The 25141-nt window shown below is 40.5% G+C and overlaps 1 protein-coding gene across 3 annotated transcripts in view; it reads left to right on the top strand.

Annotated features, from left to right (window-relative positions):
* LOC114152210 (adenosine kinase-like) overlaps positions 1 to 25141 on the top strand; it is a 171172-nt gene that overhangs the window by 62052 nt on the left and 83979 nt on the right. For all 3 annotated transcript variants that reach the window (XM_028030022.1, XM_028030023.1, XM_028030024.1), the window contains exons 5-6: positions 7505 to 7677; positions 11170 to 11278. In XM_028030022.1, the coding sequence (XP_027885823.1) occupies positions 7505 to 7677; positions 11170 to 11278 (282 nt within the window). The remainder of the gene's footprint in view (positions 1 to 7504; positions 7678 to 11169; positions 11279 to 25141) is intronic.

Raw genomic sequence — 25141 nt, 5'->3', positions numbered from 1 at the left:
AGAGGCCTGCAAATGGAGGGGCCGCGCTGTCATTATTTACAGCCTGCAGCTCCTAACCTTGGATTCGGAGCTCATCACTGCGAAGGGAAAATCAGATTGGACTTGACGTGTACCCGAGCCAGTGACCTTGATAAGTGTGAGGTGCCTGCAGCAAGAGGTTAGGGGGAGACAAGCTTGGATTTGCACACATGTGTACATGTTTGTGTGTTTGTGTGCTACAACCAGGTGGAGAGTTGGAGACATGGTTGAATGACTGAATCATGACTCAAAATGCCACGTGGTCAGGCTGTTCAGAGACACAGATACAGAAAGGAACATCGGAGGGGAAAATAACATCACAGCCAGACTATTAAAACCACAGCTTATTAATGGAGTGAAGTTAGTGAGCAATATCCAGCCTATAAATAAACTCAGTTTTCACACCTATAGTACCTTGCAAAGTTATTCACACCATTTGAACCTTTTCCACATCTTGTCACGTTACAACCACAAATCTCAGTACTGGGACTTTATGTGCTAGACTAACACAAAGTGGTGCATAATTAGGAAGTGGAAGGAAAATAATACATGCTTTTTGAAAGGTTTTATAAATTAAAGTCTAAAAAGGTTGTTGTGCCTAATATATTCATACCCCTGAGTCAATAATAGAACCATTGTACCTGTACAATTACTGTGCCAGTGTTTGGTGCAATTACACCAAACACTGTAATTATAGAGGCTGAAAACTTTCCCTATTCCTCCTTGCAGATTAACTCAGATTCAATCAAATCAGATAGAGGGCATCAGGGAACATCAGTTTTCAAATCATATTCTTTATTACATTCAAGTTTGGACTTTGACTGGACCATTTGAATCCTTGAATATGCTTTAAACTATTGCTGTTCTGCTGGAATGTGAACTTTCACCTTACTCTCAACTCATTTTCAGCTCCTAACAGGTTTTCTGCCTGTTTATCTGCCCATCAACTCTGACAAGTTGGGGCCTTTTGAAGAAAAGGGTCCCTACAGCGTAATACTGCCACCACCATTTGTGGGGACAGTGTAGGTAATGAGCAGTGTTAGTTTTTCTTCACACATTATGTTCTGCATGTTGGCCACAAAGTTCAATTTCATTTTCTTCTAAGCAGAGCAATTTCTCCCAGATTTTTGCTGTGTCTGCTGCCTGGCTTGTGGCTTTCTTCTTACTATTGTTCTTTAAAGGCCAGATTTGAAGCTTGAGATATTGTGTTACAACCTAACCCTGCTTCCAACTTCTCTAAAACCTTATCCTTGACCTGTTTGTGTTGGTGTGACATTACCTTACCTGGATCAGACACAATTTGATTAAAGCTATTTTCCTTGCAGACATGTACAAGTATCGGCAATCAGATTTAGTATCCCAAGTACACCAGTAGTTAAAGTAAAAGTTTCAGTGTCAAATGGTTAGTAACAACACTGCTAAAGTCTGATGATGAGTGGTTTCATTTGGGTGCTTTTCTGCACAGATTTGCAACATGATCTGAAAGGACATTATAAACAGAGGGGATTTTTGAGGGATGAACCTGTTATGTCAGTGGTTCTCAAATGGGGGTACGTGTACCCCTGGGGGTACGTGGAGGTACTGCAGGGGGTACGTGAAGCTTTTCAAAATATCTTTAAAAAATCAGTAGGCTCCTCATAAGTCTTGGGAAAAATTATTTTGTAAAAAGTTCGATAAAATATAAATGTGTGTTCATGCACTGAATTTTATATTCAGTATTTAGTTTCAATATCCTTTAAAATAAAACGGTTTGACTGGTTTTATACCTTCCTGGTGGTCACCGTCTTCTGTTTTTCTTTTTTGTTTAACCATGCAATGTTTGCAATATGGATGTATTTGTCAGGTTCACTGATATAAGTTGTTTGGCTTTAATAAATCAGACAGTGATTTTACAGCACTGTACCTCTTTTTAATTCCAAAAATGTTTTGCCCGTGTCAGGGGGTACTTGACTAAAAATATATTTTTAAGGGGGTACATCACTGAAAAAAGTTTGAGAACCACTGTGTTATGTTATGCAGTTGTCACCAGTTTGATTCCTGGCCTCTCTTCCCCTTCCTTCTCTCTCTCAGTCATTCTTTCTGTTCAGCTACTGTTGAATAGAGACCACTGGTGCCATAAAAACCTTATATATATATATATATATATATATATATATATATATATATATGTAGATGTATCTCTCAAAAACAAGTTGAAAATGTTTTCTTTCTAGAGACTTTCTAGAGTTTACTATTTTCTCATCGGAACAACATCTGTTACTATGCAAAGTTTGATGGCTTGATTGGTTGACACGACCGTTGTTCAGCTGAGAAAACAACAATAAACCTAAGTCTTGTGAAATTACAGACATTCAGTCTCCACTATTATACAGGTATATTCCACAGATATAAACATTTATCCTTTGAATTATTTCAAACTCCAAAAATGAGTGAAAACACGAGCCCCTGTCTGACTAGTTTTTAGCCTCTCACCAGCCTCAAGATTCAGATTTTTTTTAATTGTCATAAATATCACACACACTCAATTCTACAATTCAACATAAAAGTAAATGGAACATGACATAAAGTAGAATCACTTTCATGTTGAAATACCAAAAGATTTGGAAATAAAAGCAAAACTGTGTAAATATCTTTGTTTGAGTGACATCCTAGCAGCCTTCTGTAAATAATGTTCAAGGACACAGTGGGTTCTAATGCCAGAAGGACGAAACTCACAGAGATGGTGGTATGAGTCCTTCAAGATGTTTGTTGCTTTCTGGAGGCACCAGGAGGTGAAGATATTGTTCAAGTCAGGCAGGTGTTGTGCAGTTTTGATCGCTCTCTGCAGGGCCTTTCTGTCAGCTGTAGAGCTGCTGCTGAACCACATCAGGATGAGGTTGATCAGAACTCTGTCAATGGATCAGTGGTAGGAGGACGTTATGGCTGTTTGATCGCACTGAGAGCTTTCAGGAAGTGTAGCCGTTGTTGTGCCTTCCAGGGAATTTCTCTGAAGTTGTACTGACACCCTCGCTGCGTCTTTTTCCAGTTATTGGTGATTCACCTTTTTCTTCCCTGAGTCATTGATGATTTCCTTTGTTTTCTCAGTGTTTAAAACACTGACTTTTATCTGTACAACTGCTCTGTACACTGACTCATCTCCGTTGGCTGACCATAGTTGTGTTATTTGTTGATTTAATGACGCCAGTGGTATTGTGGGTGGACATACATTCCTGCATCTAGAGGGAGAACAAAAACAGAGACTCAGGACACAGCCTTGTGGGGCTCCTGTGCTGAGAAACAGGGAGCAGGAGTGGTGGGGTCTTGACAGACTGCATTCGGTTTGTTGAAAAGTCCTGCATCTGAAGGCAGATATTGTGGTGGAGGCCGAGGTCAGACACCTTGTGAAATCTCATGAAACAATCTGCTTGGCAGAATAGGGTTAATTTTAAAGCTGTAATCCATAAATTACAGCTTTAATTTATGCACATGCATATGTCCTTGGTTGTTCCAGGCATAACAGAACGGTGTGGAGGGTGGTGAGATGGCTTCCTCTGTTGATCTGTGGGTGAGGGTCCAGTGTGGGTGGGAATGCAGCCTTGATGTGTTTCAGCACTAGTTCCTCCAGCCACTTCATGATGACAACTGGTAATGCCTGGAGTCATTGTGGCTCTTTATAGCAGTTTGTTTGAATACTGGTACTATTGTGGAGGTTTTTAGACAGTTGGGACCACAGCACGGCATGTTAAAGATGTCTGAACATTTCTTTTACATTTTCTACAAACTTTTCACAATTGACATCTGTCTCTTACAGATAGGCATACTATTACTCATAACTATTACTCTGCAAAAGCTAATTTGATAAAATCTGAACTTTCCATTTAAGTCTGTAAACAATTAAATTAGCAAAGGTGTATTTTTACGGTTGTCTCTTGTGTAAACTCTTTCATACACAGGTACACATCTGCAGCTTTGTTGTTGCTATGGAAGGAAGTTGGGAACCACCAAATAAATTAAATAAGTTAAAATATGATATCATAAAACATGACAAAACTCTGAAAAAAAATACACAGATAAATATATGCCCACAATATATATATATATATATATATATATATATATATATATATATATATATATATATATATATATATATATTATGCTTGCAACATGATCCAAAAAATTCCCCATTGCATTTCTTGGTTAATTAGACTGCTTGGCAGCAGGGCAGTGACAGGACTGGGCTTTGAAAGTGCATGCAGTGGGAGTTTAGGAAGTAAATATAGTGAGAGGATGATTAATCTGTGAATGACTGTGTGTGGTCAAATACTTCCGTGTTAAAGGAGTAACAACTCCTGGTGTTAAGCTGCAAATAATTTGGGGATTTTATTGTCAATGTAAGCTGGTCTCCATTCTGTGTTGTAAAACAGAAGAGGGTCTTGAGCCATTACCACATAAAAGTAGCATGCATTAACTAACAAAAAAAACAAACCACTTCAGTACTTTGCAAAAGTACCCGTACCTTTTAATTGTCCACATTTTGTCACGCTACAAATTCTAATGTTTTGTTAGGATTTTATGTAATAGATCAATGCAAAGTAATGACAAGTAAAGTGTACATGCATTTTATTTTTTGTTTTTATATAGAAAAGTCTAACAAGTGTGGCATGCATTTGTATTCAGTCCCACAATAGTATGCAGAACCATTGTTTATTGCATTTATTGCAATAAACTGGCTATTTGAGGTGTATTGTTCTATAATCTAACCCTGCTTTAAACTTCTCCACATCTTTCTCCCTCACCTGTCTGCTGTGTTTCTTGTTTTTTAATGATGCTGTTTGCTCTCTAATGTTGTCCAACAAACCTCTGAGGCCTTCACACAACAGCTGGATTTCTGCTGAGATTAAATAACACACACCTGGACCCAATCTTTTCTTTAGATGACTTTTTAAGCCAATTTGTGCACTACATTTTATTTAGTGATATTAAGGTCTTTTCAGATATTTATTTGGAAATAAAGGTTTGAAAACAATGTGTTTCCACTCCACAATTATGTGCTGCTTTGTTTTGGTCCGTCTCATTAACTCCTCTTAAATTACACCGAGGTTGGTGGTCGTAACATGGCAATGTGGAGACGCCAGAAGGGTATGAATACTTTCGCAAAGCACTGTACAGTGGAGTGACCGAGACAGTTTCATTTTCAGAATCTGAAAATTTAGAGGCTCACTGATCTGTCCTTTCTATTAACATTGAACACCCTGCAGAATAAAGAGCCGGAAACCAGTATTGACGATAACACACCGCAGGTCGATACAGTGGAAACCTGCATTGGTCTAGTAACCGCAGCTCAAGTTAAAATAATTTTCTAACACATAAAAAGTATGAACAAGATTGCGAATCACTGCCTCCCTCATTAAGACTTGGAAAAATCTTTTTTTTTTAATAAGTCATGACTGCCGTGTCCTTGAGCATAAAAAGGAGAGGGATAAACCACCCTGCCATCAGAGCAGAATTTAAAATTAGTGATTGCTTGGAATTTATTAACATTTGTGCAAGCTTTTGGCCAGCATGTATTTCTTTGCAAAGTTTTTCACCACCCTTAAAAACCACAAACCACAGTATATTTTAGATTTCACAACTTAGCTCATAATTGTGACAGGGAAGAAAAATGATATTTACTTTTCAAAGTTTTCATAATAAAGTGTGCCAGGCAGTTGTTATCAACCTCCTTTGCTCTAAAACAGCACTATGGAACATTTCCATTACTTATGATTAGTTACCCATTTAAAACTGTAGTGTATACATTGCTACTGTTAAGACGGTGGCTTGCCCTCTATTCAAAAATTTCCCTTATTGGGAAAATTTAATCCATTATGAATAGAAAAAAATGGCAAAAGAATCTCTGTTGTTTTAATATGCTGATATCCAATCAGTTTGAAATGGTAAACATTTCATCTTTAAAACTACAGCACTTAGATTTATTAGTTTCCAAGCATGTGCACTGTGCTTTTAAAACAATTACTGATGCAACACAGGGGCAAAACATGATACTGTACTGTTGTTTTTTTATAGGAGGAGATAGTTTTCTGAAAAAATATAATTTCCTATTTTACGTATTTATGTTTTCTCTGCATTTCTTTGTTCATTGTCTCTTATATTGCAGTTATTAAAAATATAATTTAAGAATATTATTATGTATTTGTTTTACTTGCAGCAATTTGAAAAGTAAAACAATATAATTGACTGACTTTCAGAGGAAATTAAATGAAAAACAAAATATACAAAATGAAACATGTAAAACAATACTTGCTTTACAAATTTAATAAAGGAAAACAATAAAATATAAAAATAAAACATATTTGCATAGTAACTTTAAAAATAAAATGATGAAATACAGTAATGAAATTAACATGCATGAAACAACTTGCTTAGCAACTAAGAATTAAACTAAGTAATGGTTAAAAATAGTGGTGTAAGACATGTAGGTAAAGGTCTGTACAACAGAATTTAATCAAATTTATAAACCAAATAAGGTATTAGAATAAATCAAAATTATAACAGATTAAAATTTTTTAACAACTTTCTTTGAAGATGAAATATACTTTTAAAATATATGAAAAACACCACTTGTCTTTCAATTTTAAGAATAAAATTACTTAAAAACACAAAACACCTGCTCAAAACTGTTATGAATCAAATTTTAAATGGAGTAAAATTGTAAAATATAATATATATAAACTCCAAAACTCTTAAAATAACATTAATATATACTCTCCAGGACAGTTTAGCTTTTTTTCCCCCCATATATCCTTTTAAAAATTTCAATTATTTCCCCTCAGGTGGGTGGATGTGTAAAATAACAAAAGACATCAGGGCGAATGATGAAAACGCAGCTTTCTCCCACCACAAAATGCAGGTTTGGTGGCATGAAATGATTAATTTCACACATATACAGGTCATCTCCAAAAGCAGCAACATCTCATTCACAAGGGGCCCTCCGTCAGCAACAAAGCAGGAGGCTGCAATAAAATACGCAAACAGCAGCACGTACTGCGCGTCAATAAATCTTTGGAGGTTAAACCTGAGCTCTGTAGAATCCGAGCAGCCCAGTCAGGTAAAAGTCACCGAGTACATCAACACGATCGGGACCAGAAAAAAAAAAAAAAAAAAAAGCAGTTCAGCGAGTACAGCCTCACACACACTCTGTGTTTGTAGTAGAAGGATGAAGCCTTAAATTATTGGGTTTGTGTAAATAAGGAGATGAGACTGTTTTTAGCACACCGGGTGGAAGGAGGAGTGCTTGGATGAGAATAGTCTCTCTGTGTGCAGCAGGATTGCTTTTGGGTTGTTTACGACAGCTCGCAGCTCTCATATATCACAGGCAGTATGTTTGCTGTGAAGCTACAGTTTGCGTGCCATCTGCCTTAGCTGAACTTGACCCTCCAAACAGACTTGTATTTGTAAACTGAGCTCTTCTCTTTACTGTTTTTTTTTCCTCTTTTTTTCCTAGTGGATGCTCCAGAAACCGCATAAGGTGGCTACCTTCTTTGGGTGCATCGGGAAGGATGACTTCGGCAAGATCCTGAAGAAGAAGGCGGAAGAAGCTCATGTCGATGCCCATTACTATGAGCAGACTGAGGAGCCGACTGGTACCTGTGCAGCTTGCATCACTGGAGACAATAGGTTAGCCTCCTGTTTGGGACCTTTGACCTGGAAACTGCCCTTTACCTGTGATTTGACAGAGCCTCTTCTTCTTCAGGTCTTAGCTCCCCACATCAGAAGGGTAAAAATGAACAGCTTGAGCTTGTTTTTCTTGGGCCCCACTCAGTCTCTGCCACTCCAGTGGGTTGTCATCCATCTATAGCCTGACAGTAGCAACGTGTTAGAAATTCCTGGGCTATCCCAGCTCTCACCTGTCAGCCTGTAAAAAAGGGCTTTAGCGTCTCTGGCGACTCTGCCACTTGCATCATCATCAGCACATCTGAGACAGCAGAGGTCAAACTTTCACGCTCATACACACAAATATCACTAACATTAAGGGCTGCAGTTCATGATAGGCCTGGCAGCGATCAATAACCCTCATCTCTAAACACTCTTCCCCCTCAGCAGCCCTTCATCCTGACGGATACCACACTTGTCAGTCAGTCAGCAGCCGGACTCTGCCCATACCGGGAGCCAGCTCTGGTGAATGGTCTTAGTGGTCTTGTTTGATGTGGACTCTGACACCTGAAAAGGTCAGGTGCCGTGCTCGAGGAGGCGAACTCTGTAGTATTTCTTACAGGTGTTTAACAGAGAGCTCAGGAACCCAGAAGAAAGGTCGACCACTGGGCCAGATTGAAAAAGTGATGGCTTTGAAGGACTGGGAGCTAACATGTCACAACCTCTCAAGATTTGATTAGTGAAAGGCTTCAAACTAAGAAAAAAAAAAAAATCTGCCTTATTCCGGTCTTTCTCAGATTTCAGAATTGAACTTCCAGTCTGTGAATATGTTTCATGAAGAACAGACCAATTTTAGACATTAAGAAACAAGTTTATTAGATTTTTAGACGTGCAATTGCAGGTTTAATCAGCAAATCAAAGATCTCCCAGTTTGCATGATGGCAGCCAAACATTTTGGATCCATTTTATAAAATAAAAAAATGTTTATCCAATAATCTTAATAACTCTAACAAATTTAAATAGTCATAGTACACAAGGATGGAGTGATTACAAATCCCTGATTGTTGGCAAATTTTTGATTGACAATAATCAGCTTTCAAAATAAAGTAATTCCATACTTACAGTTCATTATGTTGAGTAATGCACAATTTTTCCCTTACAGTTTTAAGTGGTAAAATATAGCGAATAACATTTACTTCATTAGCATTAGGTATAATTGCCAAGGAACATAATTGTATAACAGTCACAATGGGTACCTTTTTAGTGAAGCAATTTTGCTGTTTCTTCCTGTTTAGTATCAATATATGTATTTAATCTGATTAAATCAGTTCCTATTAGCACATTTTTTGGTGAATATGGTTTGGAAATGAGAATTTTGCAGCTTAAAACTAAAAACAATGAGCAGATTAATTTGATGTTTTATGCATGTGCAAGATGCCTATTTTATGGCCTCTATATGTTTGAAAACATAAACATCCTCGATATTAAAAGAAAAAAGCAGAATTTTTATTTTGAAAAACTTTTGAGATTTTTGTATTGATGTTGCAATCTTCATGCATCTCCTTTATTGGGCGGGAGGTAAACAGGTTTTCAAAGGTTTGGTTCATTTTACAGAGTGCAATGTGAAAGCGAACTGCACCAGCTGAAAATGTTACAAATATTTCAATTTTGGTCCACAATCGAAACAAGCCTACTGGACTCTCAGATTTGAAAGAACCTTGTGTCATAATGATGCTACAACAAACATGAACAACTTATTACAAACTATTTGTAACCCAGAGTCTGTAAATGCCCCTGGCTGATGAATCAAACACGGCCTTTACCGGAGAATGTGTGTATCACTTTTAAAGCTGCAGCCTGTGGTTTACTTACTGTTAACACTTGGTAGATGCTAGCATTAAATAAAAAAGACAAACTCCTTTTACTGGCACTTACAGTAAAACATCAAAAACATAAAAGAAAAGTCATACTGTGCATAATGCTCCCATGACGACTAGTGAATTATAAACATTAAGGTAACTTAGAGGGAATAACAGCTTATACTCAACTCTGACTGCATGACATAAAGATTGTTTACAAAACTTCAGTCTCAGAGCTGCAATCCAAGTTGAGTCTTGAGTTGTCGGAGTTCATGACTTATTTTATTTCATTTTATTTACTTAAATGTGACTTGAGTTTCCATCCAGCTACAGTTTTTGACAACCCACATTTTGCTCTTACTCTCAGTGTTTCAATACGGAGCAGTTTGCTGAAGTGTTAGGCTAAGATTATTTAGAAACTGTTTTGATATAACTTCTTAATCATTTAAGTTTGGCGCATATTTCTGTGTGAACAAAAGTTGAAAAAGTTGTTCCAAACGTGGTAAACATTTAGGAATTGTGTTTCAGTTTCTGCCCCACACATCAACAGTTGTTTGAGCACAGATGACAGAAAAAGTGGAATATGCAGCAGCCAATTCAGTCTCTCTTTCAATGTGGATGCCATTGTAGAATGTAACAAACTCTTAAATTATTAGGGGAAAACCCAGCTCTGTTAGCTCAACAAAATAGTGTCCACGTCCTTCAATAGTTTTGCAAGCTTGGCTGTAAAAATCACAGTTGCAGTAGTTGCAGTTAAGTGGAGGGATTTAAGTGCACCCATACAGATCATTTAAAAGCAGCTGTGAGCTGAGGACTGGAGCACTTCTCTCTGAAGATGCAGACAGCAATGCTGTAGTTGCACTTTTATAGAAGTATCCCATCAAACCTCATTCGTTCTTTCATTGGGCTCTTCAGTTCTTTCAAAATGACGCTCATTTCGCCTGTCTTGTGTGGCCCCAGCCTTCCAGTCCATTACCGCAGCCCGGGTCAAACACAGTCCCGCTGTCATATCGCAGCCTTCGTCATTGCACTCTGATCAACTTACTACGCCGCTACTCCTCTCTGTGACACTAACCGCGGCGAGCAGCTTCTTCATGCTATGTGAGAGCGGACCCCCTTCCTGTAGCAGCGCTCTCCAGTCATATGGTCCCCTAACAGTTTTCCCCTAAGTAGCTGTGATGGCTGCTCTCATTTTGATGGTCGCTCATAAAGAAGAAGAACATGAGGATGGGCTAATGAGCTATGTTAAGATAAGGCCACCTGCTTCACTTCCCGTCTCCCACTACTCAGCTAAAGTGCTCATTTAGTAATGCGGTTTTGTTGTTTCTCCACCTTCGTTAAGTGCGAGCCATTTCTCCTGATGATGTGAGAGTATGAATTATTTGGAGGTGGCCTATTGTTCCTACTTTAATGTCTGATGATTTAAAATAGCCTGCTTTTGAAAGAAACAAAACAAACAAACGGCAAAACAGAAACATCTACATGACTTTATTTCACCTTGGTTCAAACCCTCTGGGAAGCTATTATCATTCTTTTTATGTGGTGAAAGAACAAAGAAAAGTCTGCAGCCTTTGTGGGGTTTTTTAAGGATGTTTTTGAGATAAAATTAAGATGGATGATAAGCGAGGCAGAAGATTTATGGGGTCTGTCTCGGCAGGTCCCTTGTTGCTAACCTGGCAGCGGCAAACTGCTACAAAAAGGAAAAACACCTGGACTTGGACAGCAACTGGGAGCTGGTGGAGAAAGCCAAGGTCTATTATATTGCGGTAAGTGAGACCCCTCTATATTCAGAGTGACTGTTCCCCAACTCTGTTAGCCAGAGGAGGACAAAATGTTAAGAGGCTTTATTCAGGAAATGCCTCAGCACGCCCTCGGCATTGTCAATATATCCATTCATCCTTTGTTGGGGAAAATGAGCTATGTTACCTATTGAGACAATACAGCTCCATTTTCCCTTTTTTCCCCCCCGTCTTTGTGCACCAAGCTGCAGCGCAGTGTGAAATTGTTCTACATGTAATGTATTCATTCATTTCTTTTAACATGAAGACAAGCCAACAGGTGCTGCCAAAGTGTGAAAATTGATTATGCAAGTTTGCAAGTTCATTGGACTTCACCCCCCCCGCCCCCCATCGCCTACACAATCTTCCACTCAAACACACACATGCACACACAGATTGAGGGGGACAGATGTATTCTGCTACTGAGGTAATGTCTTCACTTGGAGCTTGTGGAGCAAGATGCCCTGTCGTGCTCATGTTTCACTGTTTGGGATTATATTTAATTCCCGCAGATCAACATTTTCTCTCATCTCAGGTCAAGACGATAACCCTGAAATCGCACCACATTCCATTCCTTTAAGCACTTCATTACTGGCATGAATCAGCGTTACAGCCAGTGATGGTTTGCGTTATGGCGGGATATGGCTCACTGCCCAGGGAGCCCTCCCATCAGGCAGTGACACAAGCAAACAAAATGTCTGCCATTTGCACTCCAGATGTGTGTTTTGTAAAACAATCACGTGACATGAACATTGGTGTCTGACTAGACGGGTGCAAAGTCACTGCCTTTTTAAGGAATCTGGAAAATTTGAGTTCAAAATCAATCATTCAGACTTTGAAAGAATGAGAGAGAGCAAGACTGTGGAAGATAACACAGGTAAAACTTGATCTATTTTATCTTTTTGAACATGCTTCATTGGGAAATGTTGGCATCATTATAGAAAATCTCGATTTTTAGGAAGTAAAGAGGCTGTTGTAATAGCAACTACAGTAATCCACTACTGAATCAGTAATAGAAGGTACTAAAGACGTTTTAAAATATTAACTCCATTTTTGCCTCTAAAAGGCTAGGAAAAAAAAAATTTTTAAATCCTGTTCTTAAAATTAGTTACAAGAAATATCTAAATATGTATATATATTGCATGATGCAATGGTCACCAGTGATTACAGCCAAGCCATTAACACAATCCTTGGTATAAAGGAAACTAGCTGGCCCTCCACACACAGCACATTGCAAATTCTGCTATGGAAGCTGTTATGATCCCATAATTTAGTGCTTAGTGAAACAAAAGCCAAGAAAATAAAGATAAAATAAATCGTTGCTTGTGCTCGGCCCGTCCATCCTCCCGAGTTTGTGTGGTCTCATCTTTTTAGCCTCTGCTTCACATTAGCAAACATGGCACATCCTCTGCAAATTTGCAGTTGGGTTTTGCCCACATCCGACAGTCTTGTGCACAGGGAAAAGCTTCCGTGGGATTTTAAGGGGCGGGGTGTGGGAGGCGGGGGATGCGGGGAGGGGATCGACGGGCCACAAATGGGTGTTTGTCAGTGGTTGGAATCTAAAATGCGGTTTGTAGCGTCCCTCTTGGGCCTCTTTGTCAAAACAGGGAGGGGGGATCATTCGCTTTATTAGAGTCCCATTGGCACTTGTAAAGTACTTATCTAGATACACTGCCACAGCTATTCCCACTTAATACTGTGCGGCGTGTCTAGACTAGCATACACCGAGGCCTTCTCTCTCCATTAACCTTGTCGAGAGCACTTAGATGTATTTACCTAATTTACAGCTGGATTGTAAATTTTTCCCTCTCTCTGCGCTAACCTTTTCACTGTATTAATGTGCCTTGTTGATTTTCGTTCGTATTAAACTGCTGCCGGGTGGTTTTTGCGGCCATGTACGCTTTGATCCGTAAATTTAATTACCCCCCCAAAAAAAGGGTGCACACGTGTTGGCGTGTGCGTGCGGGGGTGCGCGTGCGTGTTACCACGTTTATTTGCTTGCACATGTGTCTGCGTCTGTCGGGGCATGCGTGTTAAGAAGGTGATTGATGATTCCTGGCAGAGGCTCTCTCAAGGTGCCTGCTACGATGTGGTGTGATTGGATGAAAACAGAATTATTAGAGGGCTCTCTCTCTTGCAGCCAGACTGGCTCATCATCCAGCAGCAGCTTCAGCAGCAGCAGCAGGGCTGGTGGCAGACGCAGAGCAGGGAGGCAGCACTGCCATTTCTCACAAAGAGACACACAGAGAGAAAGAGAGAGAGGAAGAGAGGGAGAGAGAATGTTGAACTCCTGCCAAATGTTTTTGTGGCAGGCTGTTGCTAGGAAATCTGGGTCCTTAGGCAAATCATTGCACAAAGACCAATAACAAAGGCGAGTAGAAGGAATGGCTAAACGCATTTCAGGCAAACCTTTTTTGTTTTGTTTTTTTCTTTGAATGCCATCGCCCTTTGCAGTGATGTGTACAGTTATTTCCTACCATGACCACTGTAAGCATCAGAAATCGTAAAAAGGGAAGATGAGTGACTCTAATTGGTCTAGGTGATTTGTGCATGCTGCCCCAGTTAGTCTCTCCCCCTCCTCCCCTCGTTGGCCTTCTGTGGACACCTTCCTCACCCCCTCCTCCTCCTCTCCCTTTGCGCCCTCTTCCTCTCTCCTCTAGTCTCCCAGACACTCATACATTTTGCTGTTAAACACTCCCAGCATGCACGCACACATTCTGCAGCATACCACTGGCTTGTTTTTCTTACTACTGAGCGCATTGCCCTGTAATTTGATCTCCACCGCTTGATGCATCCTCCATGATGCCACTTTGAATTAACCTATGTCTGCACCAGTTCTCCTTGGCCCCCTGCTAATAAAATGGCCTCTTTTAACTTACTCCGATTACTTAAAAAAAAAAAAGAGGCCCTCTGTCTCATGGCCGTGTACAATGTAACTAATAGAAAGAGAGCAGAGAAACAAGACAATTGACTGTGAAAAGGCCTGTTAATGACTGGGCACAGATGGCCAGAAAATAACCCAAGGATAGACGCAGGAGACGCTCACCCCTGCCAACTGGCCTGGTACACCAAATTCAACCAATGAGGCACAAGCTGCAGAGCTGTTAGGTCACAGATCTGATCACAGCTGCTCCTTTCCAATCTATTCTACGAACTCAGTCCTCGTTAGCCACACCTGAAAGTAAAAAAAAGACCATAATGAGGTCTTGTGGCACAAGATATCACAATATTAAAATGCCAAAACATTTCTCATCTGGATCATGAAGCTCTATCCAGTTGCTCGACTTCCTCGACTTCCAGGATGTGTAGTCAAGGATATCCTGTTTGGGACTCCTATTTTGAAGAATACAAGGAAGCAGATTCTGAATTCTGAATACCACTTCCTGCAAAGTATTCAGACCGTTCTAGTGGCTCTTTTTCAAGAAAGCAATGAGCAGTAACATAGTTGTCTGTTTTGTGGTGTTAATGGAGACCTTCCCTCACCCAAAGCGCTCAAAGGTGGTTTCCTTTATGGGCTGCAGACAGTGCACAGCTGCTCCAAATCTTCTAAACTGTCATGTTACGAGCACAAATGCAATTGTACACGATTTTATTGAGATTTTGTGATACACCAACAAGAACTGTAATGTGGAAAGAAAGCAATGACATGGTTTTCAAAAATGATCACAAATAAAAACGAATGTATGGCATTGATTTGTATTTACCCTCCAATTACATGATATAATTACATTATAACTTGTGGAACAAGACATTTCATATTAATATGGGTACATTTTTTGGAAGATTGTTTCACTTATAACTAATACTTGGTCATCAATATTAAGGAATTATTGACTTTAAACAAGCTGCTATGTCTTGCTGAAAAGTTAATTGTCAGTTAGTTTTGTCTTCTCCTAAGCATTCTAAAATATTTGCATCAGAAAGTAGACCAAAAAATATTTGGAAAGATTTGTGGGTTTTGCAGTGCTTTAGCTGTTCTCTCCATAAACCTAGAAGATTCAAGCAGTTGCTGTTTTGTTAAGGTCAAATGGCACAAAATGTTATTTCTTGGTCAGCATTTGCAATAGTTTGCGTAGTAATATAATAAGACCAAAATATTAAGTTTATCACCCTGAATACACTATTTCCACTGTGAAGCATGGTGTTGGCAGCTTAAGGGAAATGCTTTCTTTCTAAAGGGAAAGAAAGCGTTAGTCATCAGTATAGCTGGGCAGAGTTGATTTGAAGACTGGTGTAGCTAAAAACAGGAAAGAAAATGTGGCTGCAAAAGACTGGAGACTTCAAGCAGCACAATTACACCAAACATTCTCCAAACCTAAATCCAGTTGAGAGATGCCATCTGTCCAATCAGACTTAACTTTATCTGTTTTACGAAGAGAAATGCAGACAAGCTTTAGTCCAGTATGTACAGAGCTGGTAGAGGCAGACCCCAAAAGAGTTTAGCCTCATGACCAAATCTCGTGAATTGTCTCATGGGCTGGGTTTATTGCTACAACCCTACTAAAAAAAAGGGGCATTTTTTAATGTTTGTTTTTCAAGGCACCAAAGCTAGTTGAACCAGAATGCCTCACACTGTTAACACGGGTACACTGTATACAGCATTAATTGCTGGTTGTATTCCTGCCCTCACTGCAGGGGAAAGCTGAGTTCAGCTTCAGTCACTGAAGCATAATATGCAAGGGAGAAAAAAAAAATGAAGGCAAAGGCAGGAAAGAAAAGCACAGCTCTGGCACCACATGCTGCACGTCAGCCTGCTTACATCCCAGTGTGGCACACGCACACGCATGCACGCACGCACACCCCGTTAGTCCACCTCACTAGTCTCCTTCAGTTTGCAGCCAAAAAAGCAGAGAAAGGTTTTCCACACACACATCTGACACCTCATCAGCCAGCCGAGGGGCTGATCAGCACAGAGGTGACTGCGGCTGCGTTTGTGTCCAACTCTGAGGACCACACTGTCCTCCCGCTGACCTTGAGACCGTCTTCCACTGTCCTTCTGCTCTCCATCCTTCCACTGTTCTTTATATCTCTATCCCCCTCTTCTCTGTCTCCATTCCTCATTTTCCCTTCTTTGTTTCTTTCTTTTCCTCTCAGCACTGTACCACTCTGCGCTGCCCCTGTCCTTCCATACAGCCAGGGAGAGATCACGAGGCAAAATGCAGACATGGGAGAGGAAGAAAGGGAGGGAGGATGGAGAAGCGGAGGGGTTAGAGAAGAAGAAGGGGGAAAAAAAACTGGCAGGCTCCCTCTTTGTCTGCAGGCGATCAGTTACAGTCTTGGTTGCCGATGAAATTTAATCCCCACCGCATTTACATGCCAAGTTTGACTTCTGGCAAGTCTTATTAAATAGATTTGTAAATCATTTCATCTTGATTAGAATCTGTTCTCGTGGGATCAACTTTTTTTTTCTTGTTGTTGTTTTCATTTGCTTGTCTTTTTGTTACGTCTATCTCTACTGGTGCTAAAAATGTAAAAGTCAATCCTCACTTCATTTTCTCCCTCCGGTGAGTGTAAGCAGTAGGTTTTAAGGGGACAAAGAGCAACGGGAGCCAAATCCCGTCTGTCACCGGCCAAGCCCACTGTGTCAGCATGTCTCTCATCTCCAGAGGTCATGTCGGCAGCCGGGCGACTGCTCTGATGTGCCTTCCTCTTATTAGGCTGACACCACATACTCTTTTGCATGGAACAATGTCATTTCAAATTGCGCCTAATCAGATGGGATTTTGTAATTGCCAACAAACATCTTATGAATATGAATTCATTATTGTTCAATTGCAAGTCGACTGGATCATATTCGTCGACTTATTTATTCTCCCCCCCTCCTCCCGATGGCCTGGGCCAATTATAGGATTTCAATCTTGAGGCAATCAAGTGATAAGGGGGAGGTGTTTAGTGTTTGCTGTCACTATATAATTCTCTCCAATGTTAAACATGCATCTGGGAGGGCTGCGTTTGTCAGAAGGCTGTGCTTGGAGGTGCACCTGCCTAATTGAGTGGTAATGAGCTGTCAGGAGTGTGGGCTCAGTGATTGGCTGCTGGCAGGGAGTCCCGTGCCAGTGGGGATGTATAGGTTGGCCTGGCCCTGCTGGAGAACCAGCCAGCTTTACGGCCCTGCAGGCCTCAGTGGGCGGAGGGTGGTGAGTTAGGGTGGAGAGGCCAGTGACGCCGGCTGTGGAGACATCCTGTGGCTCTCACTCACCCGTGGGATTTATTTAGGTTGTTTATGATTATCCTTCCTCCAGATTTAGTCTCAATTCTTCTTGTCAGTTGTATAATCGGTTTTTGTGTGTGTGTGTGTTTTACATAATGTATATGTAATGAACAAGTTAAATCCTTTTTATCTTGTTTTTTTTAAACACAAAATGCAATTTTCTCTTTAACTGTGGCAAAGCCAGGATCTGCAATCAAGGTAATCAACATAATTGCCAAAATGTTTTTTTTTTGTTTTGTTTTTTACTGTTCTGGCACCAACATATCGAAGCAGCCTGCTCTGCACGTGGCTGGTCTCCATGGACACTGATCAATAAAATCCTACTTCTGTTAAGGCACACACAATGCAGGGAGGCATTTCAAATTCTGAAAAGGTAAAACAATGGATCAACAAATCTCTGTTTGAAAAAGACCAAAAAGAAGTTGATTCAATTTAGGGGGCAGAAAAAAATCTAGCCCTGTCTCTAGCAATTACTTCGGTACATCTGTAAAAAAATTAAAAAAATAAAGCTGGAACTAATAATGACCCAAAAACATACTAGTAAACCCACCAAAGCCTGGTTGAGGTGTAAGAAATAGAACATCCTAAATGGTCAAGTCAAAGCTCAGATCTTTATTTCACCTAAATCCTTCTAGGATGCCACTGGCTTTTAAAGAGGAAGGGTGTTCTTTTGATATGTTTTATTTAAGAACTTCAACAATGTTGATTTTTGATGTTTACCTGTAAACAAATTACTTATTTTCCCCAGATATAAATAAAAACAGAACATAGATAAGTGGAGGAGTTTTAGTATCTATGAGTCTTTTTCACGGATGAGGAAACAATGGAGTGGGAGATTGATAGGAGGATTGGTTCGATGTTTGCAGTGATACTGGCTAACTGGCTAACACAGAATAATATTAAACTCTGGCCCAGTCAGGTCTGAATTTATTAGGGGAAATGAAGATTAAAGAGATGGCAAAGAGGATGTTCAACCTCAAAGATTTGAATGGGAGAAAGGTTTTTGGCTCTTCTAGCATTTTTTCAGCTGGTTTTATGCAGCTAGTGTGACGGCCTGATCAACCTGTTTTGGTTTGGATCTCAGGAAAAACAGCCATGTAGATCAGACTGCTCTTAAAGATTTATCCTTCCATAACTATTGAAATGGAGACAGAAAACTATTTGTGCTTATACAGATGGCTCAGCAATTAATAGCATGTAGAGATCAATGCCATTTTTAGTTAACTCATATTTTTGTCATGAAAAGCCTCAGTTCCAGCAGGTTATATTTTACATTACAAATGCCTTAAGGTAGCTTCTCTTCCATCCATCCATTTTCTAACACCCTTGTCCCTTAGAGGGGTCGGGAGGTGCTGGTGCCTATCTCCAGCTAACGTTCCGGGCAAGAGGGGTCCTCTTGCCCGGGGTTCACCCCTGTAACCAGTCTGTTACAGGGCAATGCAGAGACAGACAGGACACACAACCATGCACACCCCCACAATCACACCTAGGGAGAATTTGGAGAGACCAATTAACCTAACAGTCATGTTAGGGAGGAAGCCGGAGAACCCACACATGCACAGGGAGAACATGCAAACTCCATGCAGAAAGACCCCGGGCCGGGAATCGAACCCAGGACCTTCTTGCTGCAAGGCAACAGTGCTGCCGACTGTGCCACTGTGCACTTCTCTTAATCATCAAGCTGAAACTCTCAGCTGAAGGGGAACTGACAGGGCCTGCCAACAGCCTCTCAAAACTCAGCCGTGAGAAGAGCAAATGTTTGCCACCTGAAACAACCCAAACTCATGAGGCTAATTCACGTTGAATGACTGTTATACTGTTTCACTTTGGCCTCGGATGATTGCTTTTGTTGGCAGTAGTGGGGTTTTTTGCAACCAAAGTACATCTGTTGAACAGGAAGTGCGCAGCCACGGTCAAAAATTTACCGTACAATGGGTGCATATTACCGGCCTAGCATGAGTAGCTGCCGGTTGAGAAAGGATACAGGAGTGCCAATGTAAACTCCAGTCTGAGACCAAACTGAATCCTCTTATTGTGAATATGTGAATGAGTTACTTTGACTGCGTTTCTGGTGTGCAGTGGCAACAGTTAAGTTTGTTTTCATTGCAGCTGGTGCAGGAACTCACAGTTGGAGGTGTCTAAATCTTACATATACCATCATGCAGCATGAGATATTTTCAGAAAATATTCATATGCCTCGAATAAGAGCTTGATTTGCATCAGCACTGTCTTATGAAGACAGTTTATTTGCTCAAAATCAGCATACACATTGTAAATTTTAGAAGAACAAGTAAGTTTGGGATTGTTTACAAAAAGAAAGTCAAAGTTCGTCTCATTTGGTTATTCTAGAGAATAACTTCTCATTGTACTAAACAAGATCTATTTTAGTTCATAATTATTTGACATCGTTAGGTTTTTGCTGGAGTTGTTTGTTTAAATTCAAAGTTGGCAGGGCTTGCGCTGGAATTGTTTTGGAAAGCTTTATTTACAATTAATTATTGAAACATTTTTGGACCACGGATGGTTCCCAGGCCCATATTGCTTAAGCAGCATTCACAGACTTTTCCTTCTACACCCACATTTACCTTGTAAAAAACGTTTTTCTTCTGCGGTGAGGTGGAAAAAACACCATGTTCTTTCACCCCCAGATTACTACGTGCGTCTGCACCACCAGCAACAACAGCTCTGTTTTCTGCTGGATGAAATAGTTCCGACTTAATGATATTTCTGCTTGCCATCACCTTGTCGCCTCTCTCCCTCTGCTTCAAAGCCCCGCGGCATATGTGGGCCTCTTTATTCATGAGACCAAGTTGTAAAACACTGAATAATGTTTCAGTGCTACAGTGGGAGTTTGTGGCCATTTGTGTGAGTTCCACAGCTTAATTGAATAGCCTGAGTAATTATTTGTCAAGTAATGCCGAGCAGAAAATAAATAGCCACTTTGCGGCTGTGAATTGTGCCTGATAGCCATGTGTTGATACTCTCACCAGGGAGAGGAAAAACCTGCTCGACTGGCTAAGTATCTGATTAAGATTCACATGATGGAACCGCAGACGCTTTAGGATAGCATGTCTCCTGGGCAAAGATGGTGAGCAGAGTTAAGTGTCAGACAGTGTTACATTATCACACTGAAGCATGAAGCCATGGCTTAATAAATACTGCTGGAATATTCTTGTCATAAATGATCCGTACCTCTCGGGTCATGTTAACCAGATTTCCAAGGTGTCCGGCAAAGACTAGCTACTCAGTAGAAGATGCAATGGCAGGCAGAAGTATTCATACTTCTTGAACATTTTCTGCTTCTGTCACATTGCAACCACAAACTTAAATTTATTTTTTTTAATAGATGCATCATTTTTAAAATGCTTACCGTGTCAATTCAAGCAAGCATTCAGTGTGATGGCTCCTACAGCCTGGAATCGGCTCCAGTCTAAACTCAAGATGTCAGAATTGATTTCATTGGATTTATTTCAAGCGATTCTTAAAAACAGGCAACGAGATTCTATTAAACAATGTCTCTGCTTTTAAATTGTTTTCTATTGTTTTGCACATGTGCATATGTACTAATTAGTTTTATTTTGTAACCAGGTTGCTTTGTATTGCAGACTTCTGCCCAGGTCCCTCTTGAAAAAGAGATCTAGATCTCAACGGGGTTTATCTGGTTAAATAAAAGAAATAAAAAAAATTCCTGAAAAGAGGTGACATACATTTGTATTCAAATCCCCAAATTCCTTCTCTAATTATTATTTCATTCTTTGTCCAGACCTTTCTCCTAGCTGGAGGGCCGTGTCATCCTGGGTTTGAAGTTGTGTTTTGATCAAAGTTTTGCATAATGATTTATAACCTAACTTTCCTTTAGGTTCCTTTAAGTCTGTAGCTTTTCCTCAACCTTTTTGCTGTATTCCTGGGTCTTTATGAAGCTGATTGTTCACTAACGTTCTCTAACAAACCTCTAAGGCCTTTGCAGAACAGCTGGATTCACATTATTTACTAATGAAGGTAAGTGGTTACCCTTTATTTTATTTCCAGGTGTAAGAGTAAAGAGCTGAAATTAATGCTACCTTTTTTTGTTTTCTGTTAAAGGAACCATGTATTGCACTAGTTATTGTTGGTCTGTGTCACAAAATCCCAACAAAATTGATTGAAGTCTGTTCTAATGTCACTGAATGTGAGAAAGGTGAAGGGGTATAAATACTTTTGCAAGGCACACCATTAGACACTGTTCATTGGAAAAAGTTCCATTTATTTTCCTGACATTTTTAATTGGTTGTTGCTGTCATTTATACAAATATACTTCTGAATATTTAAATTCTTGCAACACAATTTAAAGTTTTTCATGGGTTTTGTGTTACATTTAACCAGTCATATTAATATTTTGTGCTCACCTGTGATTCTTTAGATTCACATACTGAGGCCAAGTTCAGAGTCAGCTCTTGTAAGGCCCTTCTCCACTAGAAGAAGGTGGATCGTTTTCTCCTACTCTGGGTTAGTCTCTGCTTCAAGCAGAGCAGCTTAAGTATCTTTCTTTCTTGTTCCTGCGTGATGGTAGGATGAAGCAGGAAATGGATAGGGCCTTGTCAGCAGTGATGCGTCGTTGCTTCAATCTGTCGTGGTGAAGAAAAAGATGAGCCTTGATTTACCAAAAGGCAGACCCAGAATTCACTAGAGGGACTGTATACTCCTCTTGGTCTGAGAATGACAGAAAGTTTCCCCAGAAGCAGTTTCAGAGCATCATAAAGAGATGGAGTGTTGTGTTTTCCCTGCCGGAGCAACACCATGAAAACCAAGGAACACAGCAGAGAGATCAGGAATATAATTTATAGTGCGGTTAGGTTATAAAACATCACTCCAAGCAAACTTGAGGAAGAAGGCGTTCTGGTCAGGTGAGGCCAGATTTAACCATTTCACTTAAATTCAAAAGGCTATGCGTAGGATAGCTAATATTACCCATTAACCTGAATACACCTCAGTGTGAATCATGGCAGCTGTATAATGCTGTGGGAATGTTTTATTTTCTGGCTAATCAGTGGAAACTTGAATGGAGCTACATACTGGGCAATCCTGAAGGAAAACCTGCTAATGGCTGAAAAATACCTGAAACTGCAATGGAGCTTTACCTTCCAGCTGGACAGCAACCTCAGATGTACAACTAGAACTACAATGGAGGGTTATTATTATATTTATGTGAAAGGCCTAGTCAAAGTCAATTAGAATTTAGTTGCATTGCTTCAAAACTGATCTTCCCACATGTTATTAAGCCAGCTTGAGCTTTTGTAAAAAGATAAATGGGCAAAACTTTCACTCTCTACATTAAAGGGGCAGTGATATGTATTTTCCAGGCACATAGAGCCATTTAGTAGCACAATTAAGAAACTATATTACCTTCAGTTGTTATAAAAATGCTGTATTTATCAAACGTGACTTAAAATATATTTGACTTCATAAACTGACACCTTGAAATTGACCTCTGCCTCTTTAAGAAGCTCCTTCTCTTTGCGGCCCTCTTCTCCTCCTTTATGCCATTTACAACCATTCTTAGAGGTGCTGGACTGAGAAGCAGTTTGAATGATGAGCTCAGCAGATGTACAGTTCCACCAGGTGTTTGCTAGTTGCTGCTGTCGCTAGCTTGAAGGAGCTGAGTGTGGGAGGTCTGATGGAGAGATACTTTGTGAGGCGGAAGTTCGGCTGTAGACTGCAGCTACAAGGAGCAGCTGGGGGAAAAGGGGGCAAGCATTTAGGCACCCTCGATTCAAGGATTCCTCAAAGATGCATGAAAAAATCAAAGCAACACTCCAGGCATGTTTTTGATGATGGAATAACATTATAGCATAATATAAAGCTCAAAAAGCTTGATTTTACATAATACTACCCCTTTAATAGTTGGTAGAGATGTAATCCAAAAGACTTGCAGCTGTAATTACTTACACCTTAATTTCAAAATGCAGTCAAACTCAAAAAATGTCAAATGGTTGTGACAACAGAGAATTGTAATAAGGTCTTGTGCCTGGGCAAACCATCTATCCATTTGAATGGATTTGGTCTTGGGTTTTACGGCTATGTGCTAAATTTTCTTCAAGTACTTTTTAAACTCTTTATGAGCTTCAGCACTGAACAAAGTACTGGTTTGTTTTTATTAAGCATGTCTGTAGTGAGCACATGCAGTGGAGTGGTCTTTGTTTTTCCATGCATGGTCCCAGTTAAACATGCACTACCACTTTGACCTTATCTATTGTTTCTCAAGTGTATATTGTAAGCAGCTTTGGAGGCTTTATAAAGACTTAGCCGGCAGGGCTGCCGTTTCTCTGGTGGAACATTTGGACCTCTGGCAAGTGTCAGATTTTCAGCTGCACATTAAATCTCTTAACCCAGTTCTTCCTCTCCCCTCCCTTTCTTCTCAGTGTCCCTCTTTTCTCCCCCTCTCTCTGACTCTCTCTCTCTTTCTCTTCCTGCCATGCTAACAAGCTGGCTGTGATTTATTTTTCATGTGTGGCATTGCTTGTCTCCACTATTTTTTCCTCCTCTCTTTTATTTCTTGAGCCTCTAAAGTCTTGTGCCAGCGGTTAGCCTGGTGCCCAGCCCCTGAGGGGGAGCGGGCACGGTGGAAATGTAGCCAGAGCAGCTGCACATCACCCTGGCTGAGCAAAGTCCTCCAGATGCGTCGTCTCTGGCCTCCCAGAGACGCTTTGATTAGCACGTCCATCATTATTGGCCAGCTTGAATGTCATGCACCGCGAGCCCAGTCTAACGCCTCTGGCCGGCCAATGGGGACCACTCCCTGCAATTACAGATACGGCCGCTTGTTCCAGTTCGGAGGCGAGGCCAGAGAGAGCGCCAAAGTGCCAAACGATCGTCCTCCTCTGTAAATAAAAAGCAGACATCTTTCCTTTTTGATGTTCTTTATGTGCGTGCTTTATTTTCAGATGCTGTGGCGCAATCACATTTGAAAGCGTTTTGCGCTCTGAACATAACAAGAATGGTGGAGGGAGAGTGGGGGGACCAATCAAAACAATAACTGTGGTTCCTTTTGACAAAGCCCTTGGCTCACAGTTGTCAGAGGATGTAAGCTGACTCATCCACACAAGAAGGGCATGTATCCCTGGGAGCGAGGGGCAAAATGCTATGATGAATCCTCCCCTCTGTGCTTGCTGCTCTCCAGTGAGCCTGCTTGGATTAATTACATGACTAGTAGCTGGTTTAGTCCCATTATTTTTTTCTTCTTCTCCGTCTTATAAATAGTTTTGCTCACTTGCTTTGCCCGGATTGTATTCTGCTCAGGACTTTTCAGCTTTGCTCAGTGGAAATAAGAATGCATTGATTATTTTCCATCTCGCAAATATCCCACCAGCTGAGGAATAACATGCCTTCCCCCTAATTGGTTTGTTTATCTTGAGCAACAGACTCTGGGTTTGTTTGGACTCTGGCTGGCATCCACTCTCTGCACCGCTCCTCAGCATGATTACTCACCTTGGGAGGAGGCTGCAGTGGCAAGGTTGATGTTCCCCACGCAGACATCAGGCTGTCATTCTCGCCGCTTATGTGACATCATTTGCCAAGACAGATTTGTTACAGGAGAAATAAATTCAGGCCTAAACAGGGATTGATTTAAGGACAGGCTTGCAAGTAGGGAGGGGGGAAAAAAA

The sequence above is a fragment of the Xiphophorus couchianus genome, chromosome 10 (assembly GCF_001444195.1).
Source record: "Xiphophorus couchianus chromosome 10, X_couchianus-1.0, whole genome shotgun sequence".
NCBI classification, from domain to species: Eukaryota; Metazoa; Chordata; class Actinopteri; order Cyprinodontiformes; family Poeciliidae; genus Xiphophorus; species Xiphophorus couchianus.
Note: the sequence above shows the minus strand (reverse complement) of the source record. Positions and strands in the feature narration are given on the sequence as shown.